The sequence below is a fragment of the Podarcis pityusensis genome (genome assembly GCF_964106645.2).
Source record: "Podarcis pityusensis genome assembly, chromosome: 4".
NCBI classification, from domain to species: domain Eukaryota; kingdom Metazoa; phylum Chordata; class Lepidosauria; order Squamata; family Lacertidae; genus Podarcis; species Podarcis pityusensis.
This window is the reverse complement of record NC_138027.1, coordinates 1,145,541-1,160,593: the sequence shown is the minus strand read 5'-3', so window position 1 is coordinate 1,160,593 and position 15,053 is coordinate 1,145,541. Positions and strand designations below refer to the sequence as shown.

The 15,053-nt window shown below is 56.3% G+C and overlaps 1 protein-coding gene across 3 annotated transcripts; it reads left to right on the top strand.

The window, feature by feature from the left end:
• Positions 1 to 1,279: 1,279 nt before the first annotated feature.
• Positions 1,280 to 12,184, top strand: LOC308475047 (uncharacterized protein). 3 transcript variants are annotated; one of them, XM_081001787.1, is made up of 4 exons: positions 1,280 to 1,686; positions 3,597 to 4,096; positions 5,983 to 6,215; positions 7,899 to 12,184. In XM_081001787.1, the coding sequence occupies exons 1-4, from the start codon at positions 1,291 to 1,293 to the stop codon at positions 10,862 to 10,864; spliced, it is 4,095 nt and encodes a 1,364-aa protein (XP_080857913.1). In that variant the 5' UTR covers positions 1,280 to 1,290; the 3' UTR covers positions 10,865 to 12,184. The 3 variants fall into 3 exon arrangements, with proteins under 3 accessions (XP_080857913.1, XP_080857915.1, XP_080857914.1); XM_081001789.1 differs by lacking the exon at positions 1,280 to 1,686 and adding an exon at positions 2,389 to 2,472; XM_081001788.1 differs by lacking the exon at positions 1,280 to 1,686 and adding an exon at positions 2,711 to 2,809.
• The last annotated feature ends 2,869 nt before the right edge of the window (positions 12,185 to 15,053 follow it).

The window sequence follows — 15,053 nt, the reverse complement described above, 5'->3', positions numbered from 1 at the left end:
CGAGGGAGAGATAAGTGTACCGTCTAACAATGGTGCCTGGGCACCTGCGTGTGAGTGAGGCAGAGGGTTGGACTAGATGACCCCTTGGGTCCCTTCCAGCTCTATTGTTCTGCTGACCCCACAGCCCTTTCCCCCGACACTCTGCAGCGGGGAGAGGGGTGTCCTCAAAGCACCCCAATCCCACCCTCTGGGCCTCCCCCCCCCCCCCGAGACCTGCTTCTCCTGCCCCCTTGGCCCCTCTCCAGAGGATATCCGATTGTTTTGTGCCTCCACTTCCTTCCTGGAGACTTGGGACAAGGCGTCTGCATCCCGGTTTCAGACAGGATCCCACGCGCTTTGGCCCGAAGCCCAGAGTCCTGGCCTTGCCGTTATTTCCTGGACAAACAGGATCTTGCCAGGCCCCTGCAGGAAGGCAAGAAGGCAGAAGCAAAGGAGCTAAAAGGTCCACGAAAGCCGGAAGGGCTTTGGAACTCACTGCCACTGGATTCAAGGGGAATACAAGCAGGTTCAAAAGCCAGTGTGTTTTCTGGAAAAGCGTTTCCTCGGGAAAAGATTAGTTTCCTCCTCACGTTCAGGGTCAGGAATAAGTCACAAAGGCGGTTCTGGGTTGGGTCTCCTGGTAACCATTGAAATGCCAGTCTGGGGGTTAGCTAGTGTGCTGCAGCAGTCAGAGTGTGGGACCAGGACCTGGGAGACCAGGGTTCGAATCCACCCCCCAGCCCTGAAGCTCAGTGGGTGACCTTGTGCCAGCTACTCACAACCCCTTTGACTGCCAGAGGCGACACCTGATGCCCCTTCTGCTTTTGTAAGCACTCCGTATTTCAGTGTGGCAATCCTTGCACTTTGGAACTTCCTGCCACATGACATGAGACGGGTGCTCTTTCCAGCACCTTCTCAGCACCTTCTCCTCCAGGGAAGGCCCCCCAGACGCTCCCAAAGTCAGTGCCAGCCTGGATCTGTTTTTTCCAGCCTGTCGTTGTTCCAGCTTTCCAAAAGTCTTGCAATCTTGCTGCAAATTTTCCTAATGGATAATTTCATTGTTTTTATGTTTTTTGGAAAGAGCTTTGAGGCTGCTATTGTTTCACGATCAAGAGGTGTGCAAATTTTATGGAATAAGTAAATACTGGAAGAAGATTTAATTTTTTTACATTTTAACAATGTATCATCATGAAAAAGAGAGGAAAGGATGGGGGGAAATGAGCTGGGCTTTTTGGTCTTTTATTTAGTGATCTTGCAGGCCCCCACCCTGACCTCCGCGCACCATCCATCCAGCAAAGAGCCAATCCAGGCATGGTCACCCCGCACCCAGGGACCCCTTTGCAGACCCGGGTCCCAATCCCTTGCCAGACCAGCGCCTCCCCCCAAAAGGAGCCCAGGCTCAGCAACGGGGTCGAGGCGGGAGAGCGCGTCGCCGCCCCCCCCCCCTTGGCAGGGGTTGCAATTGGGGGCAGAGACTTACTCCCTAGGAAACGCGCCCCGGAGCGGGGCCGGGCTTTGCAGGAGCCTTCTCCTCCGCGGCGGGGGAGGCGCGGCGCTCCGCACGCGCTCAGAGGCGCCCTCGCCTGCGCTCGTGCACGGAGGGAGGGGGGGTCCCCGCGGGGCCGCCTCCCCCTTCCTGTCTCCCGGCCGGAGCGAGCGGAAGTTTGGCGGCTGCCCGGCCAGCCGAGGAGGGAGGAGGAGGAGCAGGTAAGCCGGATTGGGGCGGCGGGGGGGGAGAAAAAGACACGTTGCCGGGGGGGCAGGAAAATCTGGCCCCTCCCCCTCCCTGCGGCCACCTTGCAGCGCCCCTCCCCCAGCCAAGGAGCCCCCCCCCGCAAAAGCTGCCCATTCTGCAGCCCCCCCGAGACAGGCGTCCACTTCGCTCCCCCCCCCTTGAGCTCTTCGGGCGCCCCCTTTCTGCTCCCTCCCCGTTGCGAAGTGGGGGCGCGGGAGGATGGGGGTCTTTATTTCCTCTCCCCCCCCCCATTCCTCTCTGAGCTCCGCCTCCCTGCAGGGCTGGCCGGTCCTCGCCTCGCCAGCCCCCCACCCCACTCCCCACCCCTCCGGGTGCGCGGCGGGAGAGGGGGGGTCGTGGGGAGAGGCCCGGCCGCGCCCCCCCTCGCCCCCCCCACCCACCCTACAAGCCCTCCGGCCCCGCTCCGCGAAATGGCCCCATTTCACAGCTTCCGAGGGAAAGTCGAGGCTTGGCTCCGTCTTGCCCCCCCCCCCCACTGGATCCTGCATTCCTCGGCTTGCAGAGCCTGCTCTCCCCCCCCCCCAGCCCAGCCCCCCCCTCCTCGGGCTTCCTGCTCCGTGCAGGGCAAGACCAGGCAAGACTCGCCCTGGGCAATCTCCCCCCCCCCGCCCTTTCCTGCCTCCTTCCCTATAAATACCGCGGCGGGGGGGGGGGCAGAGGGAGTGTCTCCCCATTGCACAAGGTGCGGCTGGGCATGTCTGCAGCGGAGGGACTGGCCCGGCCTGGCTGGGCTGGAGGTGCGCGGGCCCCCCCGGCATGCAATACCCCTTTCCTTCTTGTGGGGGGGGGTGAGCTCCAGGGCTGGGGGTGCGGAAGCCCATCCTGGTTCCCTCGGTTGGGTCTGATCGGGAGAGGGAGGGAGGCGGCATCCCGGCGTCGACAGCAAGAGCACCTTGGGCAGGAGGGGGTTACTGGCCCGGCTGCTGAGGGTGGGGGGGGGGATGAATCAGCATCCGCTGCTCCTGCTGAGGCAGCGCCCTCAGCACCCTGCCCTCAGCACCCTGACCGGCGGGGCCCTTGGGTGCCAGCAGAAGGAAGAGACCAGCCGGAGGGGGAGAGATTCTGGCAGCAAAGGTCAGCCAGAGGGGGGGCAGTGTTGGGGGGCATGGAGGCCTGGGGTGCTGTTCAGCACCCAGAGTTCAAAGAAGGGGGTGCCAAGGGTAGGACGGTCAGACTCAGACCCTTGACTCCATTGAGATCAGTGCAGCCCGCTCTGACTGGCAGCAGTTGCCCTCCAGGCACCTTTCTCCCATTGGGAGCCTTCTGCACTCCAAGCAGGTGTTTGGCCCCGGAGGGAAAGGCTTTCCTTTCAGCCCTGGGGCCACAGAAAGCTGACTCAGGCACCCAGCCCATCTGGCGCAGCACGGCCAGCACTCTGGCTGGCAGCTTCTCTCTGGGATTTCGGGCCTTCCCAAAGATGCCTCCAACTGGGGTTTGTACTGGTGGGGACCTTCTGCTTGCCAAGCAGGCGCTTTCCCACTCCGCTGCCACCCCTTGCCTCTGAGAGGAAGCTCAGCAGAGCGTGAGATCCTCAAGGCCGTGGGTTCAAGCGGCGGGTTGGGCAGGAGAGCCCTGAATTGCAGCGGGTTGGGCTGGATGACCCTTGGGGTCCCTTCCAAGTCTCCCATTCCTGTTAGTCCTGGTTCTTTAGGAAAAGCTGCCTGGTAAAGGAACAGAGGAAGTCAGGCCCTGGGGGAAACTCAGCATTGCTTATTCTGACTGGCAGCAGTGGGGGGAGGGTCTGTCTCCCAGCCTGGATTGGCATTCTGCATGCCAAGCGGGTGTTCTGCCCTTGTGCCCCTTCCCCACTGCCACCTGGCTTAACCCTCTCTCTCTCTCTCTCTCTCTCTCTCTCTCCTAGGCTTCTCCCCCGCCCCACTTCCCAGCCCCCCACCTCGCCTGCGGAACCGGCCCTGACCCCTCCCTCGGTGCCACCACCGCCCGGACCCCGCCATGCCCCAGGCCTGGCATGGAGCCCTCTGGCAGCCTGCTTCAGGGCAAGCCCTTCTACTGCCGGGAGTGGGCGCTGGGCCGGCTGGCGCTCAGCCTGGAGGGGGGCGGGGGGGTGCTGGTGACGGGGGGCCCGGGCAGCGGCAAGACGGCCCTGTGCACTGAGGCCCTGTGGCCCACCTCCGAGGCGGGGCGCCGGGTGGGGCTGGGCGAGAGCGCCTTGGCCTGGCACTTCTGCCAGCCCCACGATGGCGCCACCTGCTCCCCCCGAGGCTTCCTCCTCCGGCTGGTGGCGCAGATCCGGCGGTGCCCCCTGCTGCCCGGGTACGGTGAGCGCCTGGGCCGGGCGGATGCCCAGAGCACCCTGGAGAACGCGCAGTGCAAGAAGGACCCGGACGAAGCCTTTCGCAGGTGAGAGAGAGCCCCCCCCCTGCCCCCCCTGGAGGGTGGCATCCTGGTCGCCCCGCTGTCCGGAGGGCAGGATCCCTTCCTCCTCCTCCTCCTGGATCAGGCCCGTCGAGTCGGGCATCCGTGTCTCGCAGTGGCCAAAAACTCCTCAGAATACCTGGAAATTGAGGTAGACTGCCGCTGCACCTGGAGGCTCCACAAAAGCCTCAGAAGAGTCTGGTGGCTCTCAAAGGGGATAAAAATCAATCATTTAAAAAAAATAATGGATTTTTTTAAATTTAAAATAAAATGCTTTTGGAGGAAAAATTATTCTAAAGATAGTTTTCTATTTAAGTTACATTATAGTCTAAAGGGCTATTCATTGGGAAATAAGGATTTTGTTTTTCATGTGTGCTAAAACTCAGTCTGAGTTTTTTGTTTGTTTGTTTCACCACATCAGTTAACCAACACGGATACATTTGCTAGAACGTTATTGTTTTAGTTAAATAAATTGTTATTAAGGAATTTTTTTCCCCTCCTTCCAATAAAGTACAGCAGAAAAGTTGTCCAAATATAAACAGTTAACTTATTAACCCTCACAACAATTTCATAATTATCTGTCTATGTATTTCTAATAGTATAACCAAATAAGTGTAAAAAACTACTCTGGGAATTTATTATTTCAGAAATGAAACCTTCATCTGGTTGTAAATATTAAGTATATACCAGCAAGAATGAGTCTTTCTGTAAAATAAATAAGGCAAATGATTTAAATCAAATCCCCCCAGGAGCTGCCTCTCTAGCCTGTCGCCATTTACCTCACCTTTCCTCCAAACTAAAAAGCCCCCCCCCCCGTTGAATTGATCTTAATGCTGCCCACCTTTTCAGCTGTACACAATTCCCCCCCATATATTCCATAAACGTTTTCCACTCTTCTCTAAACGTGTTTTCTTCTTGTTCTCTTACTCTATATGTTAAGTCTGCAAGCTGCACATATTCCGTCAGCTTAAGTTGCCGTTCTTCTTTGGTTGGGACCTCACTCGTTTTCCGTTTTGGGGGCTAACGAAACACGTGCCACAGTATTGGCATACATAAATAACCTTTTTTGACACCTGGGAATTCCAGTCTGAATTATCCCCAATAGAAAAGACTCTGGGGTTTTTTGGGGGAAAGTACTTTTAAACATTTTTTTCCAATTCATTATAAATTATTTAATAAAGATTTATTTCCCCTTTTTTACCCTTTTACAAGTCGACCACATATGAAAGAATGTCTCTGGGTATTCCCCATTTGCAATATTCACATTGTGTGCCCCCCCCCAACATAACAATTTATCAAAGATACATCATCCTCATTTCCCTCCCCCATTTTTTCCCTCCCCAAAAAAGAAAAACCCTCCCTCCCCCCACCCCAGACTTCCCTCAGCTCCTCTCTCTGGTTTTTCAGCGCATGTTTTTCTTTGCATATTATAAAATTGTAAAGATCCTTAATTTATCTATCAATATGTTACCAATAAAAAGTTTGTGTATGTTTATTCAAAACCTGCCAAGGAGCCCAGTTCGTTTTGTTGTTTCTTTATGTACTTTGTAAAAGGTTCTTTAAAGTCGCAGTTGTCCTTATCATGTGGTTTATGAGTCGCCAATTCCGCTTAGTCCATCAGTTTCTCTTGCCACAGTTCTTTGGTCGGGATTTCCTCATTCTTCCATCCTTGTGCTATTAAGACTCTCACCACCGTTGTCGCATACATAAAGATATTTTTCAGTTTCCTTGGCAGGTCTTTTCCTACAATCCCTAACAAAAATGCTTCGGGCTTTTTTTACAAATGTTAATTGGAACATTTTCTTCAACTCGTTGTACATCATTTCCCAACTTTTTTAAATTTCACCCTTCCTTCCTTCTTCCATCCACAGGGCCGTCCTGCTCCCCCTGCTGGACCTGCCGCCCCCCGCCAAGCCCCTCCTGCTGGTGGTGGACGCTCTGGACGCCGGCCAGGCGGAGCGTGAGGAGGAGCGAGCCCCCCCTCCGGGGCCCAGCCGGACCATCGCCCAGCTCCTGGGGGGCCACCTGCAGCTGCTGCCCCCCTGGCTGCTCCTGGTCTGCACTGCCCGCTCCCACAGCAAGGGGGTGCTGCGCCTCTTCAACGGTGAGGGGGGGCCTGGCCGGAGAGGAGGGGGGCCAGGGACCCCAGTAGCCCAACCCCCTGCAATGCCCGATTTGCAGCTAACTTCTCTTTAACATTAATCTTCTTTAAAGTTGTATATCACCCTTCATCTGGGATAGCTCAGTTGGAAGAGCATGAGACTCTTACTTTCAGGGTTGTGGGTTCGAGTCCTGTGTTGGGCAAAAGATTCTTGCTGGGGTGGGTGGGGTGTAAATAAATAAATAAATTATTGTTATTATTATCATTGCATTGCAGGGGCTTGGCCTGGATGGTACCTTCCAGTTTTACAGTATGATAATTTAGAACTTAGATAATTTAGAATTTGGATGCGGGTGGCGCTGTGGGTTAAACCAAAGAGCCTAGGGCTTGCTGATCAGAAGGTCGGCGGTTCGAATCCCCACGACGGGGTGAGCTCCCGTTGCTCGGTCCCTGCTCCTGCCCACCTAGCAGTTCGAAAGCACGTCAAAGTGCAAATAGATAAATAGGTACCGCTCCGGTGGGAAGGTAAACGGCGTTTCCGTGTACTGCTCTGGTTTGCCAGAAGCGGATTAGTCCTGCTGGCCACATGACCTGGAAGCTGGATGCCGGCTCCCTTGGCCAATAAAGCGAGATGAGCGTTGCAACCCCAGAGTCAGTCACAACTGGACTTAATGGTCAGGGGTACCTTTACCTTAACTTAATTTAGAACAGTGTTTCCCAAACTTGTGTCTCCAGCTGTTTTTGGACTACAGTTCCCATCCCCCTCATCACTGGTCCTGATAGGTTGGGATGATGGGAGTTGTAGTCCAAAACAGCTGGAGAACCAGAAAACTTTTATTGATTATATGGGAGATAATTGCGTACGGCTGAAAATGCTGGCAGCATTAAGATAAATTCAACAGGGTAAGTAAGTTTTGGTGGATACAATAATGGAATACTGATTGGTATAGGTTTTTGTAAAATATGCAGGGATTTGTGATATGTGAAATGAACCATGGAAAGAGAAGAAGGTCAGTCTTGATATATTAAGGATGTAAAACGAGTACCGTATTTTTCGCTCTATAAGACACACCAGACCACAAGACGCACCTAGTTTTTGGAGGAGGAAAACAAGAAAAAATAATATTCTGAATCCCAGAAGCCAAAACAGCAAGAGGGATCGCTGCTTTCGCTGCGCAGCGATCCCTCTTGCTGTTCTGGCTTCTGGGATAGCTGCACAGCCTGCATTCGCGCCATAAGACGCACACACATTTCCCCTTACTTTTTAGGAGGGAAAAAGTGAGTCTTATAGAGCAAAAAATAGGGTATTTTAAATTGTAAAACAGAAAGTTTAATAAAAATTATTTAAAAAAACAGCTGGAGACCAAAGTTTGGGAAGCACTGATCTATAATAATGATCCTGAAACAGTTCACAGCATAAAAATACAGAATAAAACCACAATGTAACCATAATCTTTAGTATTTTTAAAGCTTTTAGTAGTAAAAACCACCTTGAGGAAAAGATGGCATATACAGGATATTATTACTATTTCGTGGGACTTTCCAGGGTGCCCCTGTGGGTGCCAAGTGCAGCCGACTGTTGGCATGCTATCCCCACTTTTCGGGGGCTCACATTTTTGTGGGGGGCTTTCTGGGGGGAGACCCAGCCCCTTCTCACCCCTCGCTTCTCCCCTCGACACCCCACAGGGTTCCGGCGCCTGTGCCTGGACGACCTTCGCCGGGAGCCGGTGGTCTGCGATGTCCAGCAGTACATCCTGGCACGGCTGGACCGGGAGGAGCCCCTCCGGCGCCACCTGACCCGCGACACAGCCGAGGCCCTGAGCCAGCTGCACATCAAGAGCAACGGGTGCCTGCTGTACCTGGAGCGGGTGCTGGACGGCGTGGCGGGCGAGCTGGTCACCCTGCGTGAGGTGCGCCACATCCCGGGCACCCTCTACGGCCTCTACCTCTGGCTGTGCCAGCGTCTCTTCCCTGGCCAGGACTTTGCCCTTGTCCGCCCCCTGCTGGAGGCCCTCCTGGCCGCACCGCGCCCCCTGCGCCCCATGGAGCTGTACGCCGCGGTGTGGACTCGCCGCCCGGTGCCCCGGGAGGAATTTGAGGGCTGGCTGGCATCCCTAGCGCCGCTGCTGCACCAGGGACCCAGTGGCACCTGCATCCTCTTCCACGCCAGCTTCGCCGAGTGGCTCTGCGATGTCAAGCATTGCACCCAGAGGTACCTCTGCTGCCCGGCCCGTGGGCACGCCTCCCTCGCCATGAGCGCCTCGTGCCGCGCACCTGCGCTGCTGCCCGAGCAGGTGCATGAACTGGCACACCACCTGCTGCGCGCCGAACTGGGCATGGAGGCTTGGCAGCTGGCGCTGTGGCTGGTGTGGTGTGGGGCACCAGTTGAGCGCTGCCTGGAGCCTGAGGAGGCGTTGCTGCTGCCCCTGGCACCCGCGGTGCTGGAGCTTCTTGTACTGGCGGGGGCACGAATGGGCTCCCAGGGGCCTGGACCGTCGCTTCAACAGGCCCTCGAAAGGGAGGACTCGGTGCGGCTGCTCCTGGAAAACGGCGCCAGCGTCAACCAGCGGGACGTCACAGGGCGCACCCTGCTGGCCAGCGCCGCTCACAGCGGCAACCACGAGGTGGCGGGTCTCCTCCTGGCACGTGGGGCACAGGCCGAGGTCCCGGACCGGCACGGACAGACGCCCATGACCCTGGCTGCCCGCCAGGGCCACACCAAAGTCCTGCTCTGTTTGCTGGCACACGGCGCCCAGGTAGATCGCCCTGACCGGGAGGGCTGGACAGCGCTGCGGGCAGCCGCCTGGGGGGGCCACAGCGAGGCCGTGGGGGTCCTCCTACGAGCTGGCGCCAACGTGGACTGTGCTGACGCAGAAGGGAGGACAGCGCTGAGGGCGGCAGCCTGGGGCGGCCATGAGGAGATAGTTGCCACGCTGCTGGAGAACGGAGCCGACCTCAACCGGGCAGATACAGAGGGACGCACGGCACTCATTGCAGCGGCCTACATGGGGCACCGCGAGATTGTAGCGCTGCTGCTGGCGCACGGAGCCCACGTGGACCACGCCGATGTGGACGGGCGCACGGCCCTGTCGGTGGCGGCCCTGTGCGTGCCTGCCAGCCGCGGTTACGCCAAGGTGGTGGAGCTCCTCCTGGACTATGGGGCGTCCCCGGGGCACAAGGACCGGGATGGCATGACCCCCTTGCTGGTGGCCGCCTACGAGGGCCACGCTGACGTGGTGGAACTGCTGCTGGAGGCCGGGGCGGACGTGGACGAGGCCGATGGGGCTGGTTGTGCCCCTCTGCTGGCAGCCGCCTCCATGGGCCACCGTGCCGTGGTGGACACCTTGCTGCTCTGGGGGGCGGCCGTCGACGGGCTGGACGGCGAGGGCCGCACGGCACTGGGTGTGGCCGCTGGGCAGGGCAGCGAGGCGGTGGTTCGGGCGCTGCTGGAGAGAGGCCTGGACGAGAACCACCGGGATGCCCTGGGCTGGACCCCACTGCACCTAGCCGCCTGGCAGGGCCACGCCAGGACATGCGCCGCGCTCCTGGAGGCCGGGGCCCGTGTGGCGGAAACGAACCAAGACGGGAGGGTGCCCCTGATGCTGGCTGCCCAGGAGGGCCACACGGACACCGTGCAGCTCCTGCTGGACCGCGGCTCCCCCATCGACCACCAGGGCTATGACGGGCTCTCCGCCCTCTCGCTGGCCATGCTGGGGGGCCAACGATCCACGGCCGAGCTGCTCCTGCGCAAGGGGGCCGACGTCAACCTCTCGGATGCCGAGGGGCGCCCCATGCTGTACCTGCTGGTGCTCGAGGGGCGCCTGGACATGGCAGAGCTGCTGCTGGAGAATGGGGCTGGGCTAGAGGGGCAGGACGCCCAGGGACGCTCAGCCCTGCACGTGGCCTGCTGGCAGGGCCACACCAAGGCAGCGCAACTGCTGCTGAGCTACGGGGCCGACGTGGATGCGTTGGACACGGAGCGCCGTTCTGCCCTGCACCTGGCAGCCTGGAAGGGCCACGCCCAGATCGCCCGGCTGCTGCTGGAGGGCGGGGCTCAGCCTGACCATGCCTGCAACCAGGGGGCCACGGCGCTGGGCATCGCCGCCCAGGAGGGGCAGGCAGAGGTGGCAAAAGTCCTGCTGGAGCTTGGGGCCAGCCCTGGCGTCCTCGACAGAGCCGGCCGGACCCCGCTGTGTGTGGCGGCCAAGCGGGGCCACCGGGACGTCCTGCGGCTGCTGGAGGGGCATGGGGCTGCGCCTGGCTCCCCGGGCTCCGTGGGCAGCTCCCCCTCAGCCTCGTTGGACTCAGCAGCAGGCGAGCACCCCAAGTCACAGGCTTCCCTCTGTTCCTCAGGCGCCGCCACCTCCTCCACTTTCCACTCACTGGCCACCGCACAGACGGTCCCCGTGGACACCCTCAGCTTCGCCCAGCAGATCCAACAGCACTCACTGCCTCGCCGGCGCCAGGCTGCCCTCGCTGCCCCACCCCGACCCACAGTGGCTCAGGACAAGCACAACGGGGAGGCTTTGGGGAGCCCCTTGCTCCTCTCCATCGACACCCTGGACCCCCACCTGCACCTCAAGGCGGCCATCAAGCTGCAGTTCGAGGGCCCCACCTGCGGCTACGAGTACAAGCAGGAGACGCCCCTCTGACAGGCAGTGGGGGGGCAGGGGCATTTTCGTGAGTGGGTCTGCTAATGCACAAAGGCCTTGGTGATGGGCACTGCCACCACTTGGGGGTGGGGTGTCTGGTTGTCTCTCCCAGGACGGCACTAGTGAGGAAATGGATTGTGGGGTGTGTGGGCTAGGCTCATGGTCTGGGGGGCAGAGACCGGAAGGCAGAAATCAAGCCCGGCTACATAGCACATAGGATCACCATCTAGGGGGCCGAGCAGATAGGGGCACTTTCCCCACGGCTCCCGGCAACACAATCAAGGTGCCTTGGACTCTAGGTTGCCAGTTTGGGAAGGTGGACAGAACACATGAAAAAAGTTAACAGCTCCTGAACTTGAACTTTGGGGCTGTGAAAATGGTGTTTGGGGTTGGACAAGAGCCAAATTCTGTGGTTAGGATTTCAAGGGAGAGGAAGGCGGGGCATGTACAGAATGTCTTTTAGCAGGGAGGTGCCCACTGTGTGTTCCTGGGCTGGCTTGAGGTCCAATGCCAGGCTTGCCTTAACCACCTTGCCCGCTCTCTCACCGGGAGGTGGCACCTGCTCTGCCATGGGGTGCAGTTGAGGGGGCCATATCAGTGGGAGCCCATCCCCAAAGGGGTTGCGCACCACCTGTGCAACAGTAGACCGCCCGCAGCCTCCGCCTCTAGGCCCAACCAGAAGTAGAGGCGGCCTCTAGCTCTCCAGAGCGGGGCTGGCAGTGCAGGTTCTCAGCTTCTTTCCCTTCAGTGCCCCCGTGGTTGTGTTTCAGAACTTGCAGAGTCGGGAGGGACCACCGGGTCATCTAGCCCAACCCCACGCAATGCCAAGACGGGCTATTGGTGGCCCTTAGAGAAAAAGCACAGGGGACCTTCTCCGCAGCCACACCCCAGGAAATACACATAGCCCACCTCTCCGGGGGTCCCTGGCTCAAGCCCTGCCTTTGGGCCCCGTGGCCCTTGGGTGCCTGTAGGTGGCAAGCCCCTCCCCCACCCCTGGTGCTGTTACCATATGCTGCCTTCATTGGTGTCTTAACCACTTCTTTAATGAGTTGCCACAAGTGACTTTGGAACCACTGGATACCAAAAATGGCTGGTGGGAGGGAGAGCGCCTGCCCTCTTTCCCTTGTGGGGCAGCCCTCTCCCTGCCCAATGCCTCCTGCCTGCCTCTGGGAGCCGGCCAGCCATTCGGGGGGGGGGGGAATCGCCTCCTTGCTGGGGCCCAAGATGCTGATCGTGGTGCTTCGTTGCTTCTCCAGGGACCCTCGTGGCTCTCCTTGATTTGCAGAACTCCCACCATCAATAAAGGTCCAACTCTGGAAACATTCTTGTCCTGGCATCTGTTGGCAGGGTGGGTGCGGGGAGGACTCAAAGGGTGGGGAACGTCCTTGCGTGCAGTGGCCTAGCAAGGGTTGCCAGGGCCCGGGGCAAAGCAACCGGTATGGCGCTCAGATCAGAAGACCAGTTCCAGACATTTTGAGCTGGCAAGACATCTTGCCAGCTGGGGGAGCAGGACTGGGGGGCTTCCTGACCCAGAATATCATGGAAAAGTTCATTTATTTCAGTAATTCAACTTAAAAGGTGAAACTAATATATGAGATTAGAAAATTAGAATATTAAATGAGGCATCATATATTAGTTTCACCTTTTAAGTTGAATTACTGAAATAAATGAACTTTTCCACGATATTCGAATTTTTTGAGTTCCACCTGTATCTAACATATCGTGATATTTAGCCGCTGATCTCTTGCAATGCTCAGTGGCCAACCAGAGGCCCAATGGGAAGCCCAAAACCAGGATCCCGAGTGCAGAAGCAACTTGCTGCTATTACTCCATTGGAGGCAGAGCTGAGCTGCGGGGGCCAGAAGCCACCGAGAGCCACCCCCCCCATTCAAATTCTATTCAAATTCTGGTTGCGTTAGAATTCGTCCGATGCAACAGAAATCAAGCCGAATCTGAAAATTTCATTTTTTAAAAAAAAATATTTATTCCAATTTTAAAATTACAGAAAAAGAAAGAAAGTAAAAAAACAAAAAGAAAAAAAAACAAATCACATACATCTTATAAAAGACAAACAGTAAAAAGAGAAATACAAAAGACAAAAAATCACAATAAAAAATAACAAAAATCAAATTAAACCATTACAACCGTCTTCCCATTTACTTGTTTCCATGACTTCCTCTCACCTCCCTGCTTTGTATTCTAATTTGAATCGTATCTCCAGCAAATCCTTCTAACCTTCTTTTCATTTACTTATTTTAACATTCGAAAGTAGTTAATTCTCCTCTATCTTTATTTTACACTTCATATTTACTTATTCCATTATACCCTGTCTGCCAATACGATCTAATATTCTTCTCCAACCTTTTCTAACGTTTGGAAAACCGAATCTGAAAATTTCAAAGGCAGCAGATTATTGTTCCAGATGCAAAGAACACTGAGAGCAAGAATAAGGATTTCTTTATTCATTCAATTTCTATACCACCCTTTATCCACATGTACAATATTTAGACCGTTACTTTATGCAGCATAATAATAAAAGCATAATGCAGTGTATGATAATGCAGAACATAATAATATAATCACACAAACACATTTAAAGGGCTGCAGAATATGAATCAACCAAAGGCCTAGTTTGAAGAGGAACATTTTCACCCGGTGCCTAAAGGTGTATAATGAAGGCACCAGGCAAACTTCCCTGGGGAGAGCATTCCGCAGACGGGGAGCCACTGCAGAGAAGGCCCCGTTCTCAAGGAGGAGGCAAACCAAGGAGGGCCTCAGAAGATGATCTCAGGGTCGGTTCATTTGAAGAGAGGCGGCCCTTAAGGTATTGCAACCCTGAGGCTTTATAGGCCAAAACCAGCACTTTTAGTTGGGCCCAGAAACTAATTGGCGGCCAGGGCAATCGGCTCAAACTGTCTTGCCCTGGTGAGCAACCTGACGGCCGAATTTTGCACCAACTGAATTTTCCAAACCGTCTGCAGAGGCAGCCCCACATATAACAGTAATCTAACATTATCATCATCATCATCATCATCATAATTTATTTGTACCTCGCCCATCTGGCTGGGCTTCCCCAGTCATTCTGGGTGGCTTCCAACAAAAATTAAAAATACATCAAAATGTCACACATTAAAAACTTCCCTAAACAGGGCTGCCTTCGGATATTTTCTAAAGTGTCAGGTAGTTGTTTATCTCTTTGACATCTGGTGGGAGGATGTTGCACAGGGCGGGTGCCACCACTGAGAAGGCCCTCTGCCTGGTTCCCTGTAACTTGGCTTCTTGCAGTGAGGGAACCACCAGAAGTTCCTCATAGCTGGACCTCAGTGTCCGGGCTGAACGATGGGGGTGGAGATGCTCCTTCAAGTATACTGGACTGAGGCCATTCAGGGCTTTAAAGGTCAACACCAACACTTTGAATTGTGCTCTGAAACGTACTGGGAGCCAATGTAGGTCTTTCAAGACCGGTGTTATATGGTCTCAGCAGCCGCTCCCAGTGACCAGTCTGGCTGCCTGCCGCATTCTGGATTAGTTGTAGTTTCTGGGTCACTTTCAAAGGTAGCCCCACGTAGAGCACATTGCAGTAGTCCAAGTGGGAGATACCCAGAGCATGACTCACTCTGGCGAGACAGTCCACCTAGAGGTTGGTTACCAGAGCAGAGATGATGGAATTGAGGTTGGCTTCAATTTGCCAGACACAGGTGTAGCTGGGCCACCAGCTGAAGCTGATGAAAGCGCTCCTGGGCCACCGAGGCCACTGGAGTCTCAAATGACAAGAATGGCTCCGGGAGGAAATCAATCTATGTACCTGCTCAGCTCCTTTTTTTAGGGGTCCCAGGTGGGGGAGGGGCAAGGCAGGAAGGTGTTTTGGTCCTGGGAGTCCCAGCTCTCTCCCCGCTGTAATAAGACATTGTGGGGCACCCCCCCCCACAAGGATCCCTGCTCAGTTTGGGGGAGCAGGAGTAGGGGTCTTGCACTCCACTGTGGGTGGGGTGGGGGGAGCCCATTTTGGCCCTCCTTCAACAGTACTGGAAGGTCTTCAGGCAGTGGTGCATGCTGTCTGCCACCACTAGGTGGCGCTCCCCGAGAAGGGCAACCCCCCGGGGGCTGCTTAACCCCTCGGTGGCCACAGCCCAGCCCCTCCCTCGCGGAGGGTAGCAGAAGACGGCGTGGGAGAGGCGCCCCCAGTCGG

Excerpts from the sequence above, each read along its gene's own strand:
- LOC308475047 (XM_081001787.1), top strand. The coding sequence starts at position 1,291 with ATGGTCACCCCGCACCCAGGGACCCCTTTGCAGACCCGGGTCCCAATC. Across the intron at positions 1,687-3,596 it reads GGAGGGAGGAGGAGGAGCAG|GCTTCTCCCCCGCCCCACTT; the intron begins GTAAGCCGGATT and ends TCTCTCTCCTAG. Across the intron at positions 4,097-5,982 it reads CCGGACGAAGCCTTTCGCAG|GGCCGTCCTGCTCCCCCTGC; the intron begins GTGAGAGAGAGC and ends TTCCATCCACAG.